This window comes from Stegostoma tigrinum, chromosome 26 (assembly GCF_030684315.1).
Source record: "Stegostoma tigrinum isolate sSteTig4 chromosome 26, sSteTig4.hap1, whole genome shotgun sequence".
NCBI lineage: Eukaryota > Metazoa > Chordata > Chondrichthyes > Orectolobiformes > Stegostomatidae > Stegostoma > Stegostoma tigrinum.
In genome coordinates, this window is record NC_081379.1 from 25,024,562 (window position 1) to 25,040,506 (window position 15,945).

The 15,945-nt window shown below is 38.7% G+C and overlaps 2 protein-coding genes across 3 annotated transcripts in view; one reads left to right on the forward strand and one right to left on the reverse strand.

The window, feature by feature from the left end:
- LOC125464024 (lysine-specific demethylase 2B-like) overlaps window positions 1-223 on the reverse strand; it is a 216,739-nt gene extending 216,516 nt beyond the window's left edge. The window contains exon 1 of the mRNA XM_059655045.1: window positions 157-223. The gene's annotated coding sequence lies outside the window, so the exon portion shown is untranslated. The remainder of the gene's footprint in view (window positions 1-156) is intronic.
- Window positions 224-673: 450 nt separating this feature from the next.
- LOC125464028 (calcium release-activated calcium channel protein 1-like) lies at window positions 674-14,807 on the forward strand. Of its 2 annotated transcripts, none has more exons than XM_048555990.2 (2): window positions 674-1,229; window positions 10,455-14,807. In XM_048555990.2, the coding sequence occupies exons 1-2, from the start codon at window positions 1,116-1,118 to the stop codon at window positions 10,995-10,997; spliced, it is 657 nt and encodes a 218-aa protein (XP_048411947.1). In that variant the 5' UTR covers window positions 674-1,115; the 3' UTR covers window positions 10,998-14,807. The 2 variants fall into 2 exon arrangements, with proteins under 2 accessions (XP_048411947.1, XP_048411948.1); XM_048555991.2 differs by having other exon boundaries at window positions 675-768.
- Window positions 14,808-15,945: the final 1,138 nt, after the last annotated feature.

Consider the following 15,945-nt stretch of genomic DNA (forward strand, 5'->3'; position numbering starts at 1 on the left):
TCTGTGTTACAAAAAATATCAATCAGGAAAATGCTTTAAACTTTGTTTTTCGTTTTTAAGAATTTCTTAAGCCTTCATTACGTGTACGTTTAAAGTGACTCTGACTAAAGGCGAGTGTACAAACCGTAGGCTAGCACATTAATCGGACTAACTTACTTCGATGTCGGGTCGATTTCCTTCTGATATGAGAACTGTAAAGAGAGGTTTGTGTGTTGTGTTTGATGGAAGGTGTCGAAAATGGAAGGGGACAAAAAAAAACCCCAGAGTCCGCCCCCGGCACTAAAAGGTTATAGAGCCGTTTATATGCAAAACACTTTCAAGTCCTTCCTACTACCACCACCACCCACCACCACCACCACCATCATCATCATCATCAATATCCCTGCAGCGCTTACCACAAACTGGCAGAGGCGGCAATAATACGAGCCAATAGCTCGGGATTGGGAGTGGTGGAAAGGAGAAGGGTAGGAGGTTGTGATGGTATCTTAAACAGAGAAACCAATCTGGGTCAGAGTTTGAATCAGGCTCACTGACACGAGGCGGCAGCGGACCGGAACGGAACGTCACCCGGATCACGCTTGTGTGTGCGCGCGCGGTGGGTTGGGGGGGGTAGGATGATTGACAGCCGCGGCGGGGAATGGAACGTCACCCGGAGCCCAGAGGGCGATGATTGACAGGCAGCGCGGACAGGGTTGGGCTTGCGGATAACAGCACAAGCCAGCGAGTGGGCAGTGTAGCAGTATGGAAGAGGTCGCTCCTCTTTAATAGGTGCATTTGGATCTGCTGTTTTCATTCTACTATGTGCGTGTTGTTGCTTGTGTGCTTTTTCTTTCGCGAATGCGGGCATCCCGTGTGATCGTAAACTCTGTTTGGAGTCAGCGAGAAAAACCGCAACAAATCCAGTTCTGCGAGTGTTATTTGCAACAAAGGAACCTTAATTTCTTTTTTAAAGTATGGAGGAAACGTTTGTGTTTTAAGGTGGGGAAAAGAACACCGCGCGACAGTCGTCACCTGGGAGACTTGCTGCTGTGCAAAACTGGGACTTTTTATCTCTCGCTTTCAAACGAGGATTAATAACTGAGTTGAAACGCGGGGAAGGTGGCGGAGTTTAATAGATGAGTTTGAACGAGCACTCGATGCAGGCTTTGTCCTGGAGAAAGCTCTATCTGAGCAGAGCCAAACTCAAAGCCTCCAGCAGAACGTCCGCTTTATTGTCGGGTTTCGCCATGGTAAGTTTTGTAGCTGCAGTTGGAATTGAGAGCTGCTTTTGTGATATTTCTACCGTCTAAACCTAGTGTTACGTTAACCATTTTATTTCCTGTGCCACTTTTTGTTACCCGATTTTAATGATTAAAGAAATACAAGTTGGAAGAAAAGTAATCGTGGTTTAGTTAAGTATGTTTTACAGATTGACCGGTTATAAATAGCGACAGGCGCACCACGAATAATTTTGCAAATTGACATTGTCACACATGGTTTGCGAGCTGTGAAGTCAGTCGCTTATTTCCGCGCGGAGGTTAAGTATCCATGTTTCTGCGGCACAATGGTCTGTACAATGATCTGTCATTTGTTCGTCATGCAATACCAAAGCCAAAAAAATGTAAGCAAACAATTGTTAACAAATGGCATTGAATGAATTAGGGCTCTGACAATGCAAATTGTTTCAGGTTTGGCAAAATTTGCTTTTCAACTAAAAAGAAATTGGATTATACGCAAGCTACATTTTTTCTTTAGAATGCCGATTTTGTTTTTGCAAATCTTCTCACGTTCCCTACCTTAGACAAACAAAGCCTGCAGTAATGCAGCAGAGTTCCACTTGTGTATATGAACCTGTTTTTTTCCGGCAAAATGTTCTTTCAAAGACGGTTTGTTCGATTTTCAGTTTTTAGATCTTCGTCTGCCTCTTGATTACCCACAATGATGAAAAGAGTTAATAAACTATTTCAATCTTAATTTTTTGGTGAGGGGAAGACTTGGATCTTTTTGTCTATCAAAACTTTTTAAGCTCTTAGTCTTATTTGCATATCAGTAATTAATCATGTATGGCAATTCACCATTTCTATTTGGTAATTTTAAATTTTAAAAATTTTAACCATTTTTAATGTATTAAAATTTAGCAGTAATTTCACTTCTATTAAAATGCCATTAGACAAGTGAACAAACTGATTCATGTGTTTATTGATTTTAGCTTATAACTAACATTTTTGTGCAGATTTAGATAGTAAATATGTATCTAAAATTTCTGAAATTTCACTTTGCTTAGGAGTAATAATTTGTGGGCCTAAAATGAACACTATAAAATATTGAATATACTAATTTTGAATATGCTTCTTCACTGCTGATCCTCCTCCATCTCCCTCAAGACAATCATTTGGGTTGAGGCAGATTTCCACAACCAGAACTCTTACGATGTAAATTGACATCTTTTTAATAAGTGAATTTGGTCATGGAACACTGGAGATGCCAGGCTGCAGCAGATTGGTACATAGTGGGAAAATTGGCTGGTTCTTGCCCCTTTCAGAGTTTTCCAGATTTAATATATGCTGCTTTGATATTATTCTGATTGATTATCTATAAAAAGTTTTTTTTTTGGATCAACAAAATTTATCACAGTACAAATGTTAACGACAAGGTCTTCCAATTTTAGAGTGTCTTGTACTGAAATAAGCATCAAAAACTGAAAATATCATGCAAATATTCATTACAGTAATAAAATCTAATGTTAATTTTTAAAATTTTACATTCAATTAGAGTAGCTTTATATACAGAATAAATATTTCATAGCAGCCTTCCGAGTTTATAATGCAAGAAGTAATTCATCTACGTTATTCATAGTATCTTTCTCTTCTCCCCTGTCCCATTCTAAATGCGAAACTTGTCTAACTATATGTATTGCGGCAACTGACAGTGTAGTCTAAGTTGTTGATGCATAGGGTATGCACAGAAGACATATAGCCTGTACACCAAATGGGGCAAGTAGCATGCTGAAATTGCTATCATTTCAAGTTTTGTCCAATTTAGCTTAATTTTTTAGATATTTCCCTTTTGAACATCAATCCATTTTAGAATTAAACTCAATATTCCATATTTTACCAGAATGATTGATTTTAAAAACATGAAAAATGACATGATGATGGAATCGGGGAAAGTTGTTCTCCTGGTTTATTTCTCCAGTAGGTTCCCTAGAAAGAGAAAAGTGTGTTTGTGTAATATTTTTCCCAACTTGAGACTGTCACAAAGCATCTTACTGAAGGGTCTAGGCCCGAAACATCAGCTTTCCTGCTCCTAAGCTGCTGCTTGGCCTGCTGTGTTCATCCAGCTCCACACCTTGTTATCTCTTACTGCCAGTGGTGTACTTTTTGATACTCTAAAAAGTTTTAACTTCAGGAAATATAGCAGATTTCTATCTAAGTATAGATATTGACAAGGAAGTAACACTCTGCGGTTCTTTAAACATATAGCCAGAAATTTTCTCAGCCAACCTTAAAGTAGACGGAACTTCAGGAAGTGTCACTTGACCGGAAGCGTTAACTGATTTCTCTGCACAATGCTGTAAGACCTTTTGAACACATCCAGCAATTTCTGTTCTTGTTTCTGATTTACAATATTCGTAGTTCTTTTGGTTTTTTGCTTCAGTTTAATATCCAACAACACCCCATTAGATCAATAATAGGTTGGGAGTATAAACCTAGGTTTTTGTGCCCTAATTTCTGCTGTGGGAACTAACACCACAGCCTTTTGGTTCAGAAGCATAGGGCTGGCGGCCCAGTGGCTCAGTGGTTAGCACTGCTACCTCAATGCGCCAGGAACCTGGGTTCAATTCTGCCAGTGGGCAACTATCTGTAGAGTTTGCACATTCTCCCCGTAATGTGTAGGCTTCCTCCTACAGTCCAAAAAATGTGCAGGTTAGGTAGTTTGGCCATGCTGAATTGCCTGTAAGTTAGGTGGATTAGCCATGGGAAATGCAGGAGGAGGGGTGATGGGTCTGGGTCTATGTGGGATGCTGTTTGGAGGGGTTGATTGGCTTGTTTCTGCACTATAGAGATGCTATGAATTGACCACTAGCTGGTTAGAGTATTTCACATCTTTTAAGTTCACATTCTGCCAAAACCACCCACCACTCCAAGGTGAGTATAAAGATAACTTCTAAGAATTTTCTCGCAATTAATTAATCATTTGTTTTTAGCCTTCCACATTCAACCTCTGACAGGAAGTGCAAGAAGCTAGTGAATCTTTTTGGCACTAAGCGTGAGACCATCTCGCCAGCTGCCTTTGCTGTGTTCACAGAACCCTCAGCTCACTGGTTGCTCTTCCATCACCCCTTGTTCCATTTTTGTGGATGAGGTGAGATCAATGTCTGAATTATCTTGAGCTAAATTGCTGGTCATCCACCTTTTTTTTACCCTCATTCTAGTCAACATTTTAAATAGCTCCCTCTCTCTTTTTTAAAAAAAAACTTCCAAAACCATCACTGCCAACCCACTGTTGATATTGCTTAGCAAGTCTTCATCCTCTGTCCTGCTATTTACTGGTATTTCAGCTACATAGGAAGGTCAAACATCCACTCCAGTTTGTAGTCCAGCAAGAAATTATGTATAGTCCCTTAAGAGTTTTGAATTATACCACCATCACAAAGAGAATCTGTATTGTTAATTTACAATCACAATACACTTTGATATGATCCTCCAACTGTCCAGTTATTCTTCACAGTTGGTTTACCCTTGTTTGTGTGACTGCTTCCAAAGATATAATTCCGCACTGTCATCCTTTTCACACGTTCGCTTTGTGACATCGTTAGCCTAACAGGTCAACTTTCACAAGTATTCTGATCTCATTGGGTTCTACTTCTACATTGTCTCTCATGTCCCAGTTACTGACATTATCAGGCAAATGCGCCATGGCTTCCACCAGCCAAATGTTTTTGTTTGGACGGCTCTTTCAAAGCGCAAGAGCAATTGACCAGATGGTTCCATGCAATGTTATTGCACCATGGGTGGGGATTGTTGTGATTGGAGGACAAAGCCTATTGTTTGCCTTTTGACCTAGAATTAACATTTGAAGTCTGCACCCTCTAGTGGTACATATTCAAAATTATACAGGATAAGTTAAAATATTTTAATTTAAGAAATTTTAATAGATTTTCCACATCTCCCCTAGATTGAGAAAGTAGCCTGGAGTTCTTCCCTTTGGTACTTTTTTTGGGGTTGCTGTCTGGACTTGGGCCACCTATTCCACAGTTTTGAGATTGTATTCAAAATGAAAGCAGTGCCACTACTGCTTTGGTGTCTGGTGATCGCAACTGGATTGAAAAGGGAAATTCATGTAGTCTTGCAAATTATCACGAGTGAAGGAAAATAGATTGTGCAATTTTCAGAAAATACGGCAATAAAAATCTCTCTTCTAAAAGTTTTTAAAAAATACATGTAGTATGGTGGAGAAAAATATACCAGGAAGGTCGTATTAGAGTATGGGGTTTTTCCCCCCATTTGGACGTACTTCATGAAAGCTTGCACTGTCAATGAAGGTTTGATGTGAATCCCAATGGGACCTGCCCTCAGTTTTGCATAGCTACCAATGTCTAAACTACAAAACAAGTGACTTTAGTTTTATTTTAAAATAATAGAATACGTACAGTGTGGAAACAGACCATTCAGCCCAACAAGTCCACACAAACACTTAGAGCATCCCACCCAGACCCCATCCACCTAATCTACACATCCCTGAACGCTGGGCAATTTTAGCATGGCCCAGCCACCTAGCATACACATCTTTGGACTGTGGGAGGAAACTGGAGCACCCAGAGGAAACCCACACAAACACAGGGAGAATGTGTAAACTCCACACAGACAATCGCCCAAAGGCAGAATCGAACCCAAATCCCTGGCACTGTGAGGCAAGCAGTGCTAACCTCTGAGCCACCATGCTGTAATTCATTAGGGTAAATTTCCAGCAAGTTTAAATTGATCCAAAGATGGTTAAAACTGCATTAGGAGTGGTCTTTGTAAAAGCAATAATTCAGAAATTAGTTTTGATTACAGTATACTTTAACGCTTTAAATAATGCAAAGTCCTACAAGTGGCTTTCACTTTACACAGTGCTCTGTCAGGAAATGTTTTTGTTTGGTATAACTTGTTGATTATTGAGTTTGTTTTTGGGAGTGGGGAGCAGGACAGAAATGGGGGGAGTTCAGGGGAATAAGTTCAAGAGATTGTAGAAATTCTTAACATTTAAAAGCAGAGATGGAGGAATCTTGGACTTGAAGTGAAAATTAAGATCTGGATACAAGGAATATAGGTATGTGTAATTTTTAACTAGATGAGGAAATGGACCATGATTATCTCAAAATGGTTTAATTTGTGCACGTTTTAAAGGTTAGGAAGGCATTTCAGAAGTTAAACTTTAAAATTATTTAATTGGTAGGGTAACAGTAGAGGTTATAAAAGCTGGGTGATCAGCACAAAGGCAGAGATTGGTACGATCATCTAAATGTAGTCACACAGCACAGAAACAGACTCTTTGATCCAGCTTGTCTACACCAACCAGATATCCTAATATGATATAGTCCCATTTGTCAGCATTTGGCCCATATTCCTCTCAGTCCTTCCTATTCATATAGCCATCCAGATGTCTTTTTAAATGTTAAATAAAAACCAAAAGAACCACGGATGCTGTAAACCAGTTCTGAGGAAGTGTCATCAGACCTGAAAAGTTAACCCTGTTTTCTCCTTCACAGATGCTGCCAGACCTGCTGAGCTTTTCCTGCAACTTTGTTTTTGTTCCTGTCTTTTAAGTGTTGTTGTACAGCCTCCTCCATTTCCATGAATCACCCTCTGCATGAAAAAGTTTCCCGTCTGGTCCCTTTTAAATCTTTCCTGTTTAACCTTAAACCGATGCCCTCTAGTTCTGGACTGCCCCACCCTCCGAAAAAGACTATGGCTATTCACCCTATCCAAGTGTGTCATAATTTTATAAACCTCAATAAGGTCACTCAGTCTGCAACACTGCAGGAGTAAAAACCTCCAGTCTGTTCGTCCTTTCCCTATACTAAAACCCTCCAGTCTGGGCAACATACTTGTAAATTTTCTCTGCACTTTTTTTTTCCAACTTATAAGAACATCCTTCTTATAGAAAGGTGACCAGAATTGTATGCAATATTCCAAAAAGTGGGAATGTAATGTGAATAGAAGTTTGTTTGGAAGGGGAGATTGGAGCCTTAATCAAGACAAAGGAAGATGGCTATGATTGATGGTACAACTGGTTTTGCCTGTTCAGACCCAAACCATTTGACTACATTTTATTTATTCTTGGAACATGGACATTGGGTTTGTGCTCCACCCTCACGTACTTTTGAGAAAGTTTTGGTGAACAATCTTCTTCATCTGCTAGAGTTCACCACATTTTGTGTTCCAGGATTTTGCCTTGGTGATGTGCCCCATTCTACCTCAAATTTCATTCAAGCACTGGGCCCTGCACCCATCTTGCATTTGTATGATTTAGATTTACCTTTCCACTCATTATTCTTTCATAAACTGCCATGCTCTTTGCAACTCGCTCCTGCTTTCTTTTCAAATGGTCTATTTCCATGATTTTTGCATTTATGTCCAAGAGCCATTAGCAACCTGTGCCCTTCCTGTTTAATGTCCACTTTTTTTAATGCTGTAAGATTTTTGGAGTTTTGGTATTTTGTGCGGAGATAAGAAACGATTATCACTTTCTTCCCTTGCTTCTTTGCCACCCAACCACCACTCCATTTCAAACTAGCCATCAGCGAAAATGATATTCTTAATGTTTCAGTTTTTAAAAATCTACTTTAGTGACTGTAAAACTTTAGAATATTCCATTTATTGTCATTCTGAAGTGCCTCATTCATCTGACACTGAAAACTTTGGATTCTGAAATCAAAAAAGACACGTTCTTGTTTTTCACCAGTTGCTAGATAGTCATTAAACTTCTGGTGACAAATATTCTGAAGCAGTTCTTTGTTTCTCAGTTAACATTTGTTTGCAATATGAGCGCATGAAGTGGTGACAAAAGACTGTGATCTGTGTTGAGGTAGACATTGTTTGCTTTCACTGACCTGAAGTAGTGAGATACCCAAAATGGCTTGGTACTTTAAGCAAATTAATTTGAAGTAATGTTATTTTAAGTATGAATAAAGACTAAAATACAGTCAACCAAAATTCTACCAGCTGTATTTAAAACCTTGATCATTCTACAACAACAATCAGTCTGAACATGTTTAGAACATTGGTTCAGTAGATTTTTATCATTGATTGACTGGAAGGTCTGTTTGACTGTGTTCTTCACTGGTTTATCTTAAGAGTTACAGTTGTGATGTGCCTTTGGCTTTATCTTTGTGGTTTATCAGCAGCGGCTTCCTTCGCTAGTCAGGAAATGGTTTCATTTAGGAGAAACTGTAGACAAACTGAAACAACATCAACAGAAAGTTTGCAAAGAGGAGAACCTACTTGGATCTTGATAGCATCTTTCGCTGCTTTGACTGTGATATGCTTGAGAAGTTAATGAAGAAACGTCAATGTAGTGTCTGTTTTTAATATGGAGAAACACAGCTGAAAACTGTGCACTGAAAAGTCCCATATACAATCTGTTTTAGTGACTTTGGGTCATTACTCTCTTGACAAGGATATTAAGAACAAGGAACACACTTGTACGAAAGGAACAAAGATGTGGATTTAACAACATCTAAATGCACAGCACAGAACAAGCTGGGACTCACTTGGCCCACATCTTTTCTTGTATTTTATACAAAAGTACAGTGTTGGATTGTCAATTCTTGGAGTTGTTTTTAAAGAGAAATGATTTTACAAGATCAAAATATTCTCAAAGTTATTCAGCTGTGTTCCAAGTTTGAAACAACAGTGACCTTGAGTTTGCTGAGGGCCATAATAAGAATGTAACAATTAATTTAGTATATTCTCTAAGGAGAAAATTGAATCATGGCTTTTAATTCCAATTCCTGTTGACAGTTTATACTTATTGAGGAGAGGATTAGGCTTGACTGTAATGCTGTCTGCAGTCACATACTGTAGTCTGTGATTCACCTGGTAAAGCTGATGATATGAAATGACCCTATGGTTAAAACAAAAACTAAACAAGCAAAGTTTACAATGCGAAACAGAGAATACATGTAAAAGAGGTGAACATGATAAAAATGTGAAGGAGAACATTGAAATCAGAAGTGAAGTTTCAGCTGAAATGCAGTTGCAGCACAGACATAGCATACTGCTGCCATCGTGCACTCTTTTCTCTGAGAAAATATTAATTTAGGAAAAACACATCTCGAACAGGATATCCGAGTTGCTTAGAATAGCACTGTAGCATTGTTTCTCTTCACCAGCTAACAATCTGAAAAAGTATCATCACAGTGCCACAGGAAGGGAAGAATAGAGATTTTTTTTTTGTAATCTAGATCCTAGAATCTCTACAGTGTGGAAACGGGCCCTTCAGCCCAGCAAGTCCACACCGCCCCCCAGAACATCCCACCTAAGCTACACAATCCCTGAATACTACAGGCAATTTATCGTGGGAGGAAACCAGAGCACCCAGAGAAAACCCGTGCAGATATGGGGAGAACATGCAAACTCCACATCGACAGTCACCTGAGGATGGAATTGAACCTGAGTTGCTGGTGCTGTGAGGCAGCAGTGCTAACCACTGAGCCACCATGCTGCCCCTTTTTCTTATTTGTGTGTGTCTGTGTGTGTGTGTCTGTGTGTGTGTGTCTGTGTGTGTGTGTCTGTGTGTGTGTGTCTGTGTGTGTGTGTCTGTGTGTGTGTGTCTGTGTGTGTGTCTGTGTGTGTGTCTGTGTCTGTGTGTGTGTCTGTGTCTGTGTGTCTGTGTGTGTGTGTCTGTGTGTGTGTGTCTGTGTGTGTGTGTGTGCGTGTGTGTGTGTCTGTCTGTGCGTGTGTGTGTGTCTGTGCGTGTGTGTGTGTCTGTCTGTGCGTGTGTGTGTGTCTGTCTGTGCGTGTGTGCGCGTCTGTGTGCGCGTCTGTGTGCGCGTCTGTGTGCGCGTCTGTGTGCGCGTCTGTGTGCGCGTCTGTGTGCGCGTCTGTGTGCGCGTCTGTGTGTGCGTCTGTGTCGCAAGTGCAGCGCGGTTTAAATGGTCTTTGGTGCTCTGGTACTTCACCTGTTATAGGAAAGGTAGCATTCCTCTCTCCTCCATACACTCTCCAGGGCAAGTGGTTTCACTTTGTTCCACTCCCCGCCACCTCTCCCCCCCCATCTCCTTATACCTTCCGTGTAACCCTATGCTGTTCTCCTCACCCCGTGGTCTCTCATATCCTTCATCATTGTTGTGAGAAATGAACAACAGAGGCAAGAATGAGGAATAGTGTGGGGGTGAGATGCGAAGGTGGGTAAGTGTAAAAGAGGAAGCATTAACCCAACAATATGTCTTGCAAATTCTAGAAACGATTTTTCTTTTTATTTTTTAGGTAGCCATGGTGGAAGTGCAACTTGAGACAAACCGTGACATATATCCACAAGGTCTCCTGATAGCCTTCAGTGCCTGCACTACTGTGCTAGTTGCAGTACACCTTTTTGCTCTCATGATAAGTACTTGTATTCTCCCACATATAGAGGCTGTAAGCAATGTTCACAATCTAAATTCTGTTCATGAGTCGCCTCATGAGCGTATGCACAGGCATATTGAACTGGCATGGGCTTTCTCTACAGTCATTGGCACCTTGCTTTTTCTCGCAGAGGTTGTACTACTCTGTTGGGTTAAATTTCTTCCATTAAATCATCCTGTGGTTAAAAATGAACAAAGTAATGCATCAACAACATCTGGACAAGCTGCAGCTATTACATCCACAACTATTATGGTACCATTTGGAATAATTTTTATTATATTTGCAGTTCACTTCTATCGATCATTGGTAAGCCACAAAACAGAGCGAGTTGAAAGAGAATTGGATGTTCTTGCACAACTGCAGGATCAGCTGGACCGAGGAGAGACACACACTGCACCCTACTAGTTCTCATTTTGGATAAGACTGACTGTAAGCTGTGGGGAAATAGCTTTTGTATTGTATGGTTTACAGCACTCTGTGCACGGAGTGACTTAACTGAAGTACAAGGAACAAGCTAACAATCTATTAATACAATTGGATATTTTGGGACAATGACCAGTACAGACGTGTGTGTGTGTTTTTTTTTGTTGCTCGAGTTTTAAATTCAAATTGGTGCCATAAAATGGCAAAGTGCATGTATTTACTTTGGATTTGTACAGGATTTATTTGGATTGTTTTAAGTTTTCACCATTAAAGAGATTGCTGTACACAGGATTGGGTGTCTTAAAAGGATAAGTGACCTAACCCACAATTTTATTCCTCCAATACTTCCTTGAAATTAAATTTAAAGATTGTGCACTGCTGCTGATTAAACAGTAACTAAGATAGGACTTTTCATTCTACTCGATTAGTAAAATTGTGGTCAAGTTGTCTCACCCAACTAGGTATGCCTCTTGAATGAATGTTGTTTGCTTCTTATCATGTTATCATCCAGACTATTAAATGTGCTTCTAGTTTCTGCACTTTTTTTCATCCACTCAAATGACACCGAAGGAGGTCTTCCAAACCATTGTGCTGTTGATTACTTAAAACAGTTATCCGTCCTGTCTTTCTCCATAAACTGAAAATCTTTCCTTTGCAAGAATATATGTAATCCATTTTGAAAATTAACAATGAATCTGTTTCCACCATGATTTCAGTTAGTGCCGATTAATTTCCTGCATTTATATGTTTAAATTATTTTCCTCCATTCTGAGTTTTTTTTGTCAATTACCATGACCTTTCTGTAATAATTAGCCTGTCTACTTATACCAAACTTTATTATTTTGAACACCTTTATTAATCTCTCTGTTAACTGACTCCAGTTATATGGAGACGAGGACTGTTTTTCTTACAATGAAGTCCCTCATCCTGACTACTGAAAAATTTCTTCAGAGTTTTGGGACATCAGCATTGTTCAGAGGATGATAAGAATAAAGCATTTTGTTTCCAGATTGTGGACTGAAAAAAAAGGCAACAAATCCCTGGAGTGACTGGATTGTTTTGTATCAAAACTGCCCTCAGTAATAAATTTTAACATTGCTTTCCATTTGTTTGTATTTAAAACCATGCTGGGTACAGTCACTTAGCTGCCAACTATAACTTTCTCATTGAGGAAACTACTATTAGTCTCTAGATATATGAAGCCCATTTTGAGGAACTATTTGAAATATAATTGGGCTCCCAAGAACAGCTCTTACAATTGTTTTGGAATATTGTGGTCCATCATCTTTTGACTATTTAGTAAGTTTTTTTAAAATGTTAATTCTGAATTTTAAACGTCAATACTTAAAAGCTTGAGTCACTCATCACCTCAAGCAAATGGTCACTTTTTGTGTTCATTTTTAGTGCACATGTTTATATCTAAAATCTTAAAGTATTTACAAGCTTTGAGTTATACTTTACATTGTCAAGTGGAGAAAATAATTGATGCAGTGTGTGCCACTGGCAGCAAGCCAAAGAATAGTATGATTTTTCAAAAAACCTCATTATATTCAATGCGCTAGCCATGTATATTCTCTCCACGATGCTTTCTTTACCAGGCCTGAATTTTACAGCTCACCATGCCTCACTTCCAAACTCTCTCAGCGTGAGAAAAGTGTTCTTCAGGAATTGTGCAGTTTGAACTTCAGGTGGCGTTGCTTTTGTTCAGGCGATCTAAAGGAACCTTTTTTTTTCTAAACTTTAAATTTTGTAATGGTAAAATACTCTCTATAAAACTACCCAGTAAAAATGCTGTCATGCTTCCTGTTTTCAACACTTAAGTCAGACTGGGTGACAGTTTCTCAGACATACCACTGCTGTCATTATGCTTCAGAAACTACATTATACTCTAAAATATAGGTCAATTCAATACTATATTTTAATGTCTAACAAAGCTACCAAAGAGGAAGGAAAGGGAAAGAGGAAAAACTATTTTGCAGATCAATGTCAAGGTGAACTTTAAAGCATTGTACTGTGAATGTAGAGATTCCAGTTGTTGGGTCATATTAATTCCCTCGCCTGTTAACTGTGCCTGCTGCATTGTTCCAAAGAAACTCAACATAAGCTCTAGCCTCAACAATTTCAAAATCACAACACCTGACCTGTTTTTTTTTTCAGTGGGTCATGATTACTCTTTGCTCTGCCCATTTACACTTCTCAAGACTTTTTTTTTGTTTATTACTCTCTAATATCCTTTTGGTTTGTATCAGCACTGTTAGAGATCCTTTTGTTTGCTTCCACCATCATACCCCCTCCCACACTCCATTTCTGTGCTTGTGTACTTGCTTAAAACCTGGGTTTTTTTCCTTCTTTTTAAAAAATGGTCAATTTGAAACCATACCTCTATTTATCATCTTTCAAAGATTCTGCTTGACCAGCTGAGTTTCAACCATTTGGCTTTTAATTTGTCTGCATTTTCCTGTCACAACTTGACTTTTTTTTTTCTCTCTCTTCCCCCCACACCCCCCCCCCACCTCCATAGCAGAAACAGTATTTTGAGATGAAGTTCAACTTCATTCCCCCTCCATTTATTACATGTTTGACGTCCACAAAAAAAATCTTCATAACATTAACCAGTAATATCATGGGTACAGTGTATTAAAGAATTCAACGCTCCATTACAAAGCAACCAAAATATTAAACATCAATTATCTAACAGTACCTGAAATTTGGACATATCCAACCATACTACTGAATATTTGAAAAAAAGTATTATAGTATTGTTTGAATGTTCCAAATTTGGGTTGCTTTATGAAAGCAAAATAACCTTTTATTATAAAGAAGTTTGAGTTGTTTAAACATGATATTGAACATGACTAAGTTGTCTTTCATCTGTACCTTATTCTTCTATTAGTTTACTGTCTTTAAATCTATAAGAGCAAAAACATACTTCCTTCAAAAACTAGTTTATAAAACACATACAGAAAAGTAACTGGAACAGAGTTTTCACAGTTGGTTTTAGATTTCAAAGCATTGTTCACTTAAAACAGATGCCATGTACTTCCTGCCTACATGACTTTGCTTCCTGTAAAGCTTTTCTTAATTAAAATTGACATTGTAGATATTTAAAATTCATAAATACTTGGTTTAGCACCTGATTCAGATCAGTTATGTTTGGCACTGAAGTTCTACAAGTTTCAAAATGTATAAGTTTTCATGAAATAGCACACTCTGGATTTGTGGCCTGGGTAAACAGAAATGCTGCCAACAATGTATCCACCAAGGAAGTTGAGCCAAACGGAGTTCTCTGACTTCTAATGGGCATTGTCATAACAACCATTAATGTAGTGTCATTTATTCCCAAAGCGTTTTGTATCTCGTCCTTTTTCACGTTTGCTACTTATGCGTGTTACGGAAATCTTACAAGATCTGCGACACAAAATGGGCCATTCAACTCAAGTGTTTGTTTGTATTTATGTACCACATGAGCCTTCACCCATCCTTCCTGTCACCTCACCAACAAATTCCTCTTTTTTCCATTGTGTTTCTATTAGTGGCAATAGCTTGTCTGTCATCATTTGATTTTACTACTAAATGTCTAACTTCCTGTTTCACCACATATCACACAAGTTTTCCCAAATTGGCAACTTTTCGATTTGTGGTGGCTGTTTGTAACTGAATAACTCAACTTTACTATTCTGAAGGCACTGATACTGTCTTGCATTGCCAAATAAAACGTTTAACCTAAAAAGCCTTCCTGTCATTTAGACAATTATTCAACAAATCCTTCGACATAAAAAGGAATAAAAGTTTCTGGCAAACGAAAAGAAAAACTGTTTTCAATTTGGTCAAAAATGAACCAATGATAGTTAAAAGGGAAAATTAACATTTACATTAACAAGTGTCAAAACAAAGCTCGTCCTCAGACTCTAAGAGCTCTAACACATTGGTCTGTCCATATTAAGAAAATTAACAAACTATGTTTTACAATTTTTTAAAAAATCAAATAGCATCCTGTTTAAATACTAAATCTACCCACATATTTTGCCTATATTAATAGTAATCGAAGAGCATTGCATTAACCTACAAGGTGTTTATTTGCACGATTGGTGTAGGATCTTTAAAGAGTGTGGAATCTAGCTCCATGATCCAAATTTGAAGATGAGTATAAATGCAAAGCCCTGATTATAACAAATTGGAATATGGTATCTACTATAATGTAAAGATTGACAACTTTGTGTTTTAACTGATGCTTAAAGTGTCAAGTGGTTGGTTTTAAATTTTCAACATAGAATCATTGAGTTGTACAGCATGAAAACAGTCGTTCAGTCCAATTCGTCCATGCCAAACAAATTTCCTAAGTAAATCTAGGCCCATTTGCTAGCATTTAGCCCATATCCTCCTTAATCCTTCCTATTCATTTACCCATCCAGCTGCCTTTTTTAAATGTTGAAATTATACCAGCCTCCTCCACTTCCTCTGACAGCTCATTCCATACATGCTCCATCCCCTGCAAGGAAAGGTTGCCCCCAGGTCCTTTTTAAATGTTTCTCTTCTGGTTTTGGACTCTCCTACCCCGGGAGAAAAAGACTTTGTCTATTTACCCTATGCGTGACCCTCATGATTTTACCAATTTCTATAAAATCACCCATCAGCCTCTAAAAGGTCCAGGGAAAGTTGGCCTAGCCTACTGAGCCTCCCCTTAAAGCTCAAACCCACCAACTTGGGCAACATCCTTGTAAGTTCAAGTTTCACAGCATCTTTCCTGTATCAGGGAGACCAGAAATGCATACAGTATTCCAAAATGACCTAACCAATGGTCCTGTACAGCCACACCATGATCCTCCAAGTCCTATACTCAATGCACAGACCAATAAAGGCAAGCATGCTAAACACCATTATCCTGTCTACCTGTGACTCCACCATCAAGGAACCATCAACCTGCACTCGA